At 42.5% G+C, this 14,641-nt stretch overlaps 1 protein-coding gene across 1 annotated transcript in view; it reads left to right on the top strand.

Moving 5' to 3' along the window:
- The window catches only part of LOC128604240 (uncharacterized), a 26,761-nt gene extending 12,120 nt beyond the window's left edge, over positions 1-14,641 (top strand). Inside the window, exons 5-6 of the mRNA XM_053619211.1 lie at positions 11,752-11,880; positions 13,564-14,641. Coding sequence (XP_053475186.1) covers positions 11,752-11,880; positions 13,564-13,703 — 269 coding nt within the window. The 3' untranslated portion in view covers positions 13,704-14,641. The remainder of the gene's footprint in view (positions 1-11,751; positions 11,881-13,563) is intronic.

The following is a 14,641-nucleotide window of genomic DNA, read 5'->3' as shown; positions in this document are numbered from 1 at the left end:
GATTCAGACTTGCTAAACTGAGGCATGATCTTTTTGTTGACTATAATCTTCAGGGGAATTGGACTGAGTTAACTTCTGGTATGGCTCCAGAGGCACATTTCCCCAATTTATGAATTTAAATGTGTATAAAACAGCCAATATGCTAAAATCTACGCACTCTGTGTCTGCTTAGCTAAATATGACAAGCCTAATTGCCAGGGTATAGCTTGTAGCTTCCAACCACATCTTGCAGCATCTTAACTGCAAGCTAACATGTGCTCCAGGGGAAATCTTTATGACAGGTTGTGAAGAAATCTCTTTACTCAGAACTGAGTTCTTTGATAAATAACATTTATCTTGCAACAACATTAATGTAAGCAATGGCATTAATATAGAATACTCCCTATTCCCAAGATTTATGCTGTTGCCAAAGTTGAGATAGAGCTACCCTTCACCATCAGAAAAATCATTTTGAACATACAGTATCTATGCAAAGCAGCAAAATCCCAAGCTCAGGTGTTTTTACCTTCCATTTGGCTTAGCAGGTTTTATTTATCAAAAATTATAAAGGCACACTGGACTGTGAATCTAGTTAGTCTCACACATTCAGTCTCCTTAATGCTGCTTGTCCCAAATCTGTATTTCCTTTCTTACTGTTCATGCTGGTTTTATCAAGTGCAGATACACTGAGAAGGATAATATCATGTATTCCACATTCCATCTCAATACCTTCAATAGGCTGCATTCAGCTTCTAATGCTTCACTTTCATGCCAGTACCGCCATCAGCACCATTGCACTTCTCATCACTAACGTACATAGCTAACTAGCTGAGCAGAGTCCCTGCCATATCCCTACAGTGCATTCTGCAAATGTTTGCTGTCTCCGCTGTTTCTATGTTGGATTTTCCATTAATATAACATTGAAATAAAAGCCCTTGTACTTTTGTTTTAAGGAGCTAACAAGTGAAACCATTATCCCTTATGTTTGAGATCATATATTTTTATTATATTAAAAGGCATTGTACCTGTGCTAGTTATGTTCCCTGGCAACACATTAGCACAAGATTTTATATAGTCCCTTTTAGCATCAGTGCACACTATGTGATTAATTCCCATTGCTTTTTCTTTATTGAAAGATATGTGTCAAGGTTGGCCCTTAGTTGCTTTTTATTAAGGATAGGGAGTCCCTGACTGAGACCCGAAATGCAAAGAAATTTTGAGCTTAAAACTGAATATTCAGTTGACATGATGCTGTTTATTCTTTCATGTACACTACTTTTTCAGGCTATAGTATGAACATTGTCATTGTTTTCCATCCATTCATGCATGTCGACATTATTTTGATCTATACATATTCTGAATGTTATGGGAGTTTTTGCTCACACCAAAACTCTCCAGTTGAACCCCAGGATCCTTCAACTACTGGGCAGAAAACGTTCAAGGCTGGTTTGTCATAAGTGTTTCTGTAAAGTGCCTTCATTTTACCAGTCACTAGGTGGTTCTTGGTCTTTCTTCTGCCTGTCCAACCGAGATGAGATGAGGACAGCATAAACCAGACTGTATTTTTCTTGAGGGTTTTATTAGACTTTGATTGGGTCTCTGCCTGGGAAGTTTGGTGATTGACCCCTCCAGACCCATTTTCTTGATGGATTTACTCTGTTCTCCATTGTTTTCAAATCCAAATTGTCCTGTCAGTGGCCCTGTTTCAAATGATTCACTGCATATTGGCATTAGTCTTAAACATGCCTTGGCCTACAATCTTCAGCATCACAGCTATCCCCTCCCTCTTTGACTCCACTATGTGATACATTTTGCTTTTTTGCTTTATAATTAATTAATAAGTTAAAATAAAAAAAAGTGGAAGAAGTGAAATGTTAATTACTCCACGGTGTTAATAGCGCTTAGCATGACTCCTGTGTCTCATTATGTGAGTAAATAGTTTGGACACCCTGAAACCCTACCATATGGAGGCTGAAATTAACCCTCTTACCCCTTAGTTCCCACAGTATTATGTCCCACAACCCTATATTCCCCATAGAAACAGCACGCCAACCCTGAGTTCCCAGGCCAAAATTGGCCCCAAAATCAACATTTTAATTTTAACATTTTTAGGCCTTGAAACAACTTATAATAATGTATTTGTGTAATATTACTTTGAAAATGAAGCAGTTCAGTGTTTTTACTCCACTTAGAGCACAATTCTTAACTAGAGAAATGACGAAAAATGCACGCTAAAATCCTTATACTCATTTAGAAGTACCATACGAGCATCAGCGTGGTCAATGCCTTTGAATAAATTCAAGTAAATAATAAATAAATAAATAAATAAATGCATTTTAGTGCCAAAAGTCGTTTCTGGTGATAATCAGACCAGCAGGTAGTGTTTTCACGAATGCACAGAAATGGTCACGTTATGACTCCAGATCCCTGCAGTGTCAGTTGCACTGGTTGATGCTGAAGATGAAGACGGATCAGGGTCTGAATCAGGAGAGTTTGCGTCACTATCGGTTTCGGTTTCGGTTTCAACATCGCCTGAACTTTCACTGCTGTCACTATCTAGAATCCTAGCTCTCGCCTGTGTAACTGTGTATGTTTTCTTTTTTTTTCACTGTTTTAGATGTACCTGTGTTCACTGTAGCTGGAACACGATTAGCTTTTCACGTTGGCATTTTTAGTTCACTTCTACTATTACACCACTATTCACGCTTGGATCTTCATCGTAATGCCGGCGTAATAACGTAATCACGTCGTGACGTCATGACGTCATCAACCTTCCGGGTTAAAAAACAATAATTAAATAAGTAAGGAATCATAGCAGAGTAATGCCGTACACCGGCCTTACGGGGATAACGTTTACACTGTAAAGCCGCTATATCGGCCTTACGGGTATTTGGCATAGACGACCAAGCCGGTATATCGTCCTTACGGGAATAGATCTGTCACAGCTCGGTCCGATCAGAACTCAAATTCCCAAGATGCAACACTCACTTCTCATGCACGCATGCGCTCACCATCCCCGGAGTTCTGATCAGACACACCTGGCACCAATTACACACACTCACCGCTAGTATTTAGGGAAGTCATTCACCCAGTTTATACGCGAAGTATACGCTCAGTAGCTCGTTTCTCTGCGTTACCAAGCCGTTTTAGATTGTTTGTTTCTTGTGATCCTCGACCCTTGTTTTCGGTTTTGACTACGCTCTCTGCCTGTCCCCGTTTGTATTGTTCGCCCGATCGCTTGACCCTTGCCTGCCCTACGACTACGTTTCTTGAACTTCCCGATTCTACGCTCTACACCCGCCGCCCGCTCCTGCTTCCGTGCCGTTTCGAGGTTCGTGACAGAATACTTCGCCTTCCAATATAAGCAGCGGGAGATTGTTGGCCGCAAGCCATCGAAGGACATGGCCGGATGATTAGTGAACATGATCACCGTCTCGCCCACCTGACTGAGCAGGTAGTTCGGCTAAACCAAGCCGCACAGCTTTCTACGGCGCCGACCCCACGCTTACCTCCCACTCCAGCGCCGGAGAAGTATGATGGAGATCCGGCACGCTGTCGAGGTTTTTTACTCCAGTGCTCCCTGTTTTTTTCCAAGTACCCAGACATGACGGAGAATCAGAAGATAATCCACTTCACGGAACTTTTAACCGGGAGAGCTCTCCTCTGGGCTACCGCGGAATGGGAACAGGAAGGGAACGGTATCAGCACGTACCGTTGTGCAGCTGACATCATGCTTCCGCACTGTATTCGATCACTCTCCAGACAACTGGGAGACTGGGGAGGACTTATTGTCCTTGGTGCAGGGATCACGTTGTGTGGCGGATTACGCTCTTGAATTTCGTACTGTGGCCGCTAGGAGCGGATGGAATCAACCTGCTCTAAAGGCTATGTTTCGCCGGGGATTAAATGCCGACATCGTAACGGAGCTGGCGTGCCGCGATGATCAGCTGACCCTCGACTCACTCATCAACGTAGCTATCCGCCTGGATCATCTACTACGGAGCCGCCGCTCCTTACGCAGCGAGGCGGAAGCACCGGCATCTGAGAACCCTAGCGAACCCATGCAGCTGGGACAGACTCGGGTGAGCATGCAGGAGAGAGAACGACGGCGCCGTGAACATTGTTGTTTCTACTGCGGCAAGAGGGGCCACTTCGTGCAACAATGCCCTCTCAAACAGTGCTCTACCCGAGGGGAAACCAAAACTGCCAGACAACCTCAGCCAGGGGTGAGTTTAGAACCCATTGCCCAGTACACAGTTCAGTCTGCATTCGTATTACCCGTTATATTGGGTTACTCAAGCGTTTCCTGTATTTTAGAGGTGCTGATCGACTCTGGAGCGGCGGGGAACTTCATTGACCAAGAGACCATACTCCAATATAACATCCCCGTTCATCCTCTCAGCACCCCCGCCGTGTCCAAGCCATTGATGGGGCCCCCATTGGAGATGGCTTAATCATCCACTGTACCGAACCTATTAACCTCCGCACCAGCGCTCTTCATCAGGAGAAGATTACGTTCCATGTCATTGTGACGGCCTGGCATCCAGTGGTTCTCGGTCTTCCTTGGCTCGAACATCACAATCCACAAATTTCATGGAATCAAAGGGAGATCACTCGCTGGTCAGCTCACTGCATCAATCACTGTCTTCAAGTCCCTGTGATCTCCTTAGCATCCACATCCATTGAGAGCCCGGACAAAGCAGACAACGTTCTGATCCCCAGTGTTTACCACGACCTCATAGAAGTATTCAGTAAGAAGAAGGCTAGCGGACTACCTCCTCATCGAGATTACGACTGCGCAATCGATTTGCTCCCAGGCACTACACCACCACGAGGGAGAGTCTATCCGTTAACGGTCACTGAGCAAAAAGCCATGGAAGAGTACATTCAGGAGGCGTTGCACCAAGGGTATATACGACCATCTACTTCTCCAGCATCCGCGGGGTTTTTCTTCGTGGAGAAGAAGGGAGGAGGTTTACAACCATGCATCGACTACCGAGGACTAAACCAGTGTTGCGTCAAGTACCGTTACCCACTACCTCTAGTACCAGCTGCTCTGGAACAATTATGCACTGCCACCATCTTCACGAAACTGGACTTACGCAGTGCATACAACTTGCTCCGGATTCGAGAGGGAGATGAATGGAAGACTGGGTTCAGCACAACTTCAGGCCACTATGAGTATCAGGTCATGCCGTATGGGCTTTCTAACGCTCCCTCGGTCTTCCAATGTCTAATTAACGACGTGTTACGTGACATGCTGGGACGCCATGTGATCGCCTACATCGACGACATTCTGATGTATTCTGACTCCCGGGAGGAACATGTTCACCACGTCAGCCAAGTTCTACAACGACTGCTCCGTCACCAGTTATATGTTAAATCTGAGAAATGCGAATTCCATAGAACCACCATTGCGTTTCTGGGATACGTCATCAGCCCCGAGGGGATCTCCATGGACCAAGAAAAGGTCCAGGCAGTAGTAAGCTGGCCCACACCCACGACGATCAAGGAACTACAGAGGTTTCTGGGGTTTGCGAACTTCTACAGAAGGTTTATCAGAAATTTCAGTGCCATCACCAACCCCCTCACGTCCCTGCTAAAGGGGAAACCCAAACGTCTGTCATGGAATTCAACTGCCCAATCCGCCTTCGACAAGCTCAAGAAAGCCTTCACTACTGCACCCATCATCAAACATCCGGACCCATCCAGACCCTTTATAGTGGAGCTGGATGCGTCAGAGACCGGGGTAGGAGCCATTCTATCCCAACGATTTGGAGAGAAGCCAAAGCTCCATCCGGTGACATTCTTCTCGCGAAAGCTTTCCCCCACTGAGAGAAACTACGATGTGGGAAATTGTGAACTCTTGGCAATCAAGTTAGCACTGGAGGAGTGGAGACACTGGTTAGAGGGGGCTACACATCCATTTGTCATCTTCACAGACCATAAGAACCTGGAGTACCTTCGCACTGCAAAGCGACTCACACCCCGCCAGGCCCGATGGGCCCTATTCTTCACCAGGTTTCACTTCACGTTATCCTACAGACCCGGGTCCAAGAACACAAAAGCTGATGCTCTGTCTCATCTCGACCACATAGAACGTGTCAACGAGCATGAAGAGTACATCATTCATCCTTTGTGTTATCAGTGCACTAGAGTGGGATCTGGACCAGGAGCTAGAGCAGATTCCCCAGTCACAAGTACCCGTAAAGTGTCCTCCGAACAAACTATTTGTACCCGAAGAGTACCGCCAAGAACTCATCATCTGGGCACACACGGTACTCGGCACAGGACATCCAGGGACACAACGCACACACCATCTCCTAGAAGAGAAGTACTGGTGGCCCAATATGGAGGAGATATACACAAGGTGGTGACGTCCTGTTCATCTTGCGCACAGAATAAGGTACCTCGGACCCTCCCAGCTGGGAGGCTCAAGCCCTTACCTATACCCGAACGCCCATGGTCACACATATCCGTAGACTTCATAACAGACCTTCCTAGATCCCAAGGAAATACCACAGTTCTAGTCACAGTGGACCAGTTCTCCAAGTCCGTACGTTTCATTCCATTACCCGCTCTCCCCACCGCATTTGGGACAGCCGAACTTCTATTCCAGCATGTGTTCAGATATTTCGGCATTCTGGAGGAGATTGTCAGTGACAGGGGCCCGCAGTTTACTTCCAGAGTGTGGTCCAGCTTCATGACCAAGATGGGAGTGACGGTGAATCTCACCTCCGGATATCACCCACAAGCCAATGGACAAGTTGAACGAGTCAATCAGGAACTGGGGCGATTCCTCCATACATTCTGTGCCAATAACCCCGAGGATTGGAGCAAGTTTTTGCCATGGGCCGAGTACGCCCAGAACTCACTACGTCATTCGGCTACCAATCTCACCCCTTTCCAGTGCGTGCTAGGTTACCAACCTCCACTGTTCCCGTGGAACGCAACTCCCACCGCAGCTCCAGCCGTTGACCACTGGTTCGAACGTAGCGAGCGTGTCTGGGCTGACACCCACCGACGCCTGAAAGAGATCACAGACGTGTACAAGCACAAAGCAGATCGCCGCCGCAAAGAACAACCTAATTACCAACCAGGCAATCGGGTGTGGTTGTCCACAAAGTACTTGAGACAAGCTCATAGCTGTAAAAAACTAACGCCAAGATACACTGGACCATTCAAGATCCTCAAGCGAGTCAATGAAGTCACCTACCGTCTGGAACTGCCACGACACAGCCGCATCTCCCCCTTATTCCATGTATCACGTCTCAAACCTGTTGTCAACGGTCCACTAGCCACCGAAGTACCAGCTGAAACTCCTCCGACCCCTCTGGAAATTGATGGACAACCGGCTTACCGTGTCAAAAACATCCTCAAATCTAGATACAGGAGGGGCAAGCTGGAGTATTTGGTCGAGTGGGAGGGTTATGGACCTGAGGAACAGTGCTGGGTTCCCAAGCAGGATATACTGGATCCACAGCTTACTAAAGACTTTCACGCAACTCATCCTCATCTCCCTGGTCCACGACCCCGGGGGAGGCCAAGAAAGAACTCTGCTCCCGGAGTGAGCCCCTTGGGGGGGGGGGGGGGTTCTGTCACAGCTCGGTCCGATCAGAACTCAAATTCCCAAGATGCAACACTCACTTCTCACGCACGCATGCGCTCACCATCCCCGGAGTTCTGATCAGACACACCTGGCACCAATCACACACACTCACCGCTAGTATTTAGGGAAGTCATTCACCCAGTTTATACGCGAAGTATACGCTCAGTAGCTCGTTTCTCTGCGTTACCAAGCCGTTCTAGATTGTTTGTTTCTCGTGATCCTCGACCCTTGTTTTCGGTTTTGACTACGCTCTCTGCCTGTCCCCGTTTGTATTGTTCGCCCGATCGCTTGACCCTTGCCTGCCCTACGACTACGTTTCTTGAACTTCCCGATTCTACGCTCTACACCCGCCGCCCGCTCCTGCTTCCGTGCCGTTTCGAGGTTCGTGACAAGATCAAAGACAGGCAAGCCGGTTTTTCGGCCATACGGGGTAAGAGGGTTAAGCCTGGCTAGCACTTCTGAGAGTTGGTCACAGGTTTCAAAATGGTGCTAAAAGGCACACATTTAAAATAATAAAGAAAAACAAACATTCTGTAAAATCTCTGTTCACTGTATATTAATTCATATAGAAATGTGATCGGATTGTTCGAGAATTAACAAGTTCCTCGTGAGGCAAATGCTGTCTACTTGACCATGCAGTAATACTGGAAGGGTCACCTAGTTATCTGCACTTAGCCCTGCGCTCCCCTACTTCAGATTCCCTTTCCTCAGTTTGTGCTAGGCATAGTGTGATTAAGCTGGCACTAATTAATTAATTAATACTAATTAATTCGTCACTATTTTACAAATAAACATACATTTTATATCTTGCACCATTATTATACACTGGACTGGTATCAACAGAGTTTCTACTTTCATTCCAGACAGCAAGGGTGGTTTATTTCAGAATTAATCTAATATTCCCGTTCCTTTTTTATTACTTTTCTTGCCGTGTCCCAATAGCAAAGGCCTCACCTTGTGAATCAGTCCACGTGGACAGAATGTCTTCCAAATAGCATCATTAAGATCAGTTGCTCTTCTGTGTGAGGAAGTGGCTGATAAGACATTCATAATGTTTTACAGGATGATCAATAGATGTATGTGTGTGTGTGGTGCAATAACAGTATAAGGACCTAAAAAATGTCATAAAGAGATCTGCCTACTCCCCACTTGTGTCATTAGTCAGCGCCCACATGCCTGCTGAGCTGTCATACAAAAGAACAAATATTTATACAGAGAGAAGGAGAAGAAAGAAAAAAATGTTGCCTCTATATCAGAGCTTCTCCATCTTTTTCCAGCGCTTTCATTATAAAACTAATGTTAAAGACACAATTAATTGTATATTAACATATTAATGCTATGAGTACCATTTAACTATTCAAATCTTTAAAATGTTAGATCAGTGGTGTCAAACATATGCCCCGCTTGCCTGGACCAGCCTGATAAAGGGCTCACCACTGAATATAGAATCTGTGTTTTAAATTATAATAGTCTTGTGCACTATAATTGAATTGAAAAATTTAAAAGAAATTAGCTAGTCTCATCAGTTAAATCCATTTTATATACAGTATAATCTAGGGATGCACCGAAAAGAAAACCTTGGCCGATTACTGAACACGTTTTTTCGTGTTTTTTCTATTTATTTTGCCATTTTTTTCACCATTGCATAAATTAAATAGTCAAAAAGTGCTTTTTACTATTTTGTCTTGCTTTTCAAACAAAAAAATCAATTACAAAAACTACAATTTCAAAATATTTATTTAACACTGAACTTTCTTTTTCATTCCAGCAGGCATAGGCTACCAACAAGGCACAATATAACTTTAAATAAATAAACTAGTAAAATAAAAATATTTTTATGTGGTCATCTTTGAACTCCCCTTGAATAGCCTATGTTAGGCCTATAACTGACTGCTGAAAGAATGTAACACTCTGTAGCCTACAACAAAAAAGTGCATTAAAAAGTGCATTGACAAGAGTGCAAAAAATGGTTCTATTCGGTTCTATATGGCTGATTATATTGGGGATATATACCGCTCGCGTCCCTGTACACCTCGTCGAGTATTATAGTAGATATAGTATAGTTAGATACGTTGTTAATGTTATGTTCCTTGATAGGTTTAGTTAGTTTAAACTATAGATTAGTTCATTTAGTCCCCACTGGTTTTTCCGCTCCGAGTCCATAGTACTAGTTCATGTTTCTTGTTTTGGGTTTTGACCCCGTTTTCTGTGACCGCGACTTCGATTCCTGCTTTGCCCCGTTTATGCCTGTTTGCCGATCGCCCGACCCTTTGCCTGTCTTGACTACCTTTTTTGGATTACGATTTGGATTTGTCTGCCTGCCCTTAAATAAATACGTCTTTACCTGCTTCCGTACTCTACTCCCTTACATCTCGCGACGTGATTAGGAAATACTCAACTTCCAAAAGAAACATGAATAGAATATGAATAGAAACCCATTTACTTCAAGTCACCAGTCGGTCAATTAGGCTTGAAGCTGTGATTAAAAATGACTATAAAAACTATAACCACTCTAATAGTCGTTGTTATTAATCTCTACTGTTATCACGTCACTAGAAAACAATAGATTTCTGTCTCTGTCTCTTGTTGCACAATAGTCATGAATGGCAGTAAATTACAGTCGATCAAGCTCGCTCTCTCTCTCTCACTCTCTCTCTCTCTCTCTCTCTCTCTCTCTCTCTCTCTCTGGGTGTGGAGTGTGGATGTGTAGTGCAAGTGGTATATTATATGCCATACTGTATGCTTGCGTACACCTGCCTTAGTGGAAGCATCAAGAGAATTTCCATTTATTAGGGTTTCAAGCCAAGAGGGACAATACTTTGGACGTCTTAGATCAATATTTATCAAAAAAAAAAGTTGAACTTTTAATTTACCCTTGCAAGGGTATATCAAAAGATTTGAAGTGGGCGTGGCCACCTTTACTTAAATGGCTATAACTCTTGAACAGAATGAGAAATTTTCACCAAAGTTGTTATCCTTATGTAAGGTCTCTATTTGAGCTCAGTTGTTAAAAATGAAGGAGTTTGGCCACTTAGTGGTGCTATAATAAAAAACATGAAAATGGCTGTATAAATGGTTGTATATTATTCAGTGTTTCAGACATACACTTATTTTTTGTGTCATACATTAGAGCTCCTCATTCTGAACAACTTTGCCTCTAGAACCACTGCTGTCAATCAAATCGTTCATTAAATATTTGAGATTATTTCAAAAGCTTAGTCCTAGGTTTTTTGCTCAACTGTAATAATAGTATTGCTACATAGATCAATAATTATAAATAAAAAAAAGTATTGATTTACCTTCACAAGGGCACATAAAGTTTGAAGTGGGCGTGGCCATGTTTTCTTAAATGGCTATAACTCTTGAACTGAATGAGATATTTTCACCAAACTTTGGGTACCTATATATGGGCTCAATTAGGGGATAGATGTTAAAAAAAAAAAAAAAATTACTGAGCATGACCAGTTGGTAGTGCTATAGCAGAACAAAACAAAATGCAGTTGGCAGTAAATGTGGAACGTTGGTCCAATAAACTTGAAAAATAAATCTTGCAAGAATTGTCGGTGTCCAAGGTCCAATCAGCATATACGAGGACAACTGTGAATCTTGAAAAACATGGCTGCCATCCGTCGATCAATGTTCAGCAGCTATTAGACAAGGTTAATGAAGGCCGATATTTCTTAAAATTATCTTGTTTTTTCTTTGATTTAGGTGCTTATAGGATTGCACAATATTAAGTAATATCTTTTAACGTCTTTAAGGGCCATAAACGGGTTGAACCCTGATAATTGCTGCTTGTAGCTATATTCTGTTTATTGATTCCTCTGCTTGCAGTCTATCATCTCTTGTTTCAATGATCACACAGCATTCTTGCTTCAGGAGTTTGAAACCTGAAAGCTAAAAATGATTTGGCACTTTCCAATTTCCAGTTAAAAAGTGATCTTTAATAGATCCAAATATATCAAAGTAAGCTGCATTCTAACCAGTGAATGCAGGTCAGTTTTAACTTTGACATGTTACAGGTTCACCGGGTATGTGGTGATTGTATCATCACAGAATGCTATGTCCATTTCATGTCATGTTATTCAAATGAGGATCCAGGAAACTGAAGGTCCATTAAAAGGACGTGTATTTGTTTACAAGAGAGTTTGTGTTCCTTCCAGATGGCTCAGGGGTGAGTGAACGACCGAGAGGAGGAGTGACATATGTAAATATTCCCATCAGCCCAATGTCCAAAAAGCAGTTGCACTATATGGAGCTGGAGCTGCAGGAGCACGGTACCACTGTCAGAGGTGAGAACACACAGCATTTAACCTGCAGATGTTAAAGTGGGGATGATGGCTGATTGCCAACTGTGATTATTAGTCTTATTGAACCTTTGTTTGTGTATTATGAGAAAATATTTGACATCCTTGAAATATTGACCTAAATAGACTGCAACCACCATTTATAAACCGCCCAACTAAATTAAATGTACATGCAAAATGCAGTTGAACGTTTTACAGAGGAAGAATGTGCCAACATCTCTGGTCTTTTTGTTTCATTTAAATACTTTCTAGACAATAAACCTCTCCAGAGTAACAGGGTGGTTTTTTCACTGCTGGCCTGAATACACAAGTCCATACCCCGGACTCTTTTGGAGCAGTATGTCATTATAGCTGCTTTGTTTTTCATTTCAGACTGTACATAATTTAGGCTATACTACATTATTTACATGGACTGGGATTGCTACAGAACAGTAACAGTAGTCACTTGACACATTGATAAAATATTTATAATTAGAAGGGGACATTCACTTTAAAACTTTGTTCACTTTGCTGAAACTCTTAACAGAAGCGTTAATCAAAAGTGATAAATTGCCCATGGTTACACTGGCACAACCAAAATGAAACCATGTTGATATCAACTACATTTATGCATGAGAAATAGGGCATTGAAAGTGCACAGCTGGTTTAGAAAAAGCAGCATTAATGTTAACAACATATTTATGCAACATAGCACAATAGTAATGTAATTTTGCTGTGTCCTAAAATGTTTACATGTCAAACAGTTTGCTTCACTTATTTTGTTTTACATAATCGTCATGTCTCTGCAGTCTGGTGGAAATGCAAACCAAGAACTTGTACAGTTCTCATTCTCATACTGTCATTCTCCTTGTAGTTCTGCAACCCTTTAGTTCTTCAGATGGTTCAGGAACTTCAGTGGAAATGTGCGTATTAGTGATGCGATACTATCAATAAACCATAATGCTGACTCATGCAAGTCATTCCATTTCCTCTTTATAAACATGTGAAATGGTTACTAAATACAGCATCAGAGTAGGGTTTGACCAGGATAGAAAAGTGCTTCATATTCTCAAGGGTTCTCCTTCTACACCCAAAAGCATTGCTGGAATTGATTTATCTGTAATCCTATTCCTCACATTTGTAGCCTTGGCTACTGACAGCATTTGTAGCACAGAGAAGTGAATCATAGTGCTGTACAACCCATGTCTGTCACAGTAGGGGATCATTATTAGCTCATGTGGGAAAGGTTAATTTATTGCTACAGTGATAGTCTAAATTTTCTTGTAATTATATAACCGGGACTAACAGTTCCTTCACAAATAGACCTGCTTGGAGAAGAGGAGAATGTATGGTGGATCTAGAAAATTAGAACAACACAACAACAACAACAACAATAATAATAATAATAATAATAATGTTTAATTACAATAATTAATTACAGCAACATTATGAGCCTGTTAGTCTCAGTGAAAGAGGTGTGGCCTGTGTGCTCATTCCTCATGCACAGTGAAAGTGGAATTCTGTGTCTGTCAGTTCCAGTCAAAGCATGGCCTACCACTTTTCAGAGCTTTACAATTTACATTTAAATCAAACGCATTTCCTGACAATAATTCATATAAATAATATAATAAATAATATAATTGTCATGTGGTTTCATTCTTAATGTTTTTTTTAATCTCTGTTCTGCAGGAAAAGGCACCACGAAATACGCACAAATTGACATCACTGCAACAGAGACTGCACACAGAGTGGGTACCCAGCATGCACTGGGGCGGGAGGCAGGACTTCAGAAAATGGAACAGTGGAAAAGAGGAGGGGCACCGCAATGATGACATCATTTATCACCTTAATAATGATGATGCCATTGCTCTTTACCATGACAACAGTGATGTGAAGAAAAAGAGAAAAGTGTGTTGGAAAAGTGTCTCTCAGAAGAGAAACAGTGAGGAATGTTAAGTTCTAAAAGTGCCAAGATCTTTCCTCGCGCTTCTGATTTGGACCGCAGGTCCGTGTTAAAGGCTTCAACTCCACTTACTCCCAGAGTCACAGGCCAAGCGAAATCAAACTGAACAGGTGGCATACGTGCCAGAAAATCTAATTGAACTGAGGCAGCCGAAGGCCCAGTTTTATTAGCTGGTGTTGTGTAGCTATGAGACTGTGATCATGTGGGTTTTGTTGTGTGGGTGTGTGTGTGGGTGAGTGTGAGTGTGATAACTCGAGCATTAGAGCTGTGAGGACAGACCGTGTGAACATGGCTGATTATAGATGAGTCACCACACGCTCAGCTGCCTGCAGCAACATGTCTCTTGTTAATTTGCTTTAATATTTGCCCTTAATCAATTACATACTCTATTGTCCTTTAATCAAGTAGTGGATATCTCTGACCACGTATAAGAGCTGCAAACACGGAACAGCAAAACATTACATACTGAGCAAAAAACAGACGGATCCATATGAGGCTCACTGTGTGGACAGAGTAGCAAAATTCTTGCATTCTTTTTGCTATTTTCCTGGTCATGAAAATAGCAGCAATATTTATAATCACATCTGCAAGTGCCACAATCGTATTCCTTATTTTTGTGTTTGTGGCTATGGAAATTGCCATGTATCTTCTTTTGAATGAATGAAGGGAAATTGTGCATATACAACGTTGGGCATTATTAAATATTCAGACGAATTTAATCAGCTTTTGAATATTCTATATTTCTTCTCTCATTTTATTGGCTTTATACTATTGTTTTATAGTACAATTAAAACTGAAAATATA

Source organism: Ictalurus furcatus, chromosome 29 (genome assembly GCF_023375685.1).
Source record: "Ictalurus furcatus strain D&B chromosome 29, Billie_1.0, whole genome shotgun sequence".
Taxonomy (NCBI): Eukaryota; Metazoa; Chordata; class Actinopteri; order Siluriformes; family Ictaluridae; genus Ictalurus; species Ictalurus furcatus.
The sequence above is the reverse complement of the archived record's forward strand: the minus strand, read 5'-3'. Positions and strand labels throughout refer to the sequence as shown.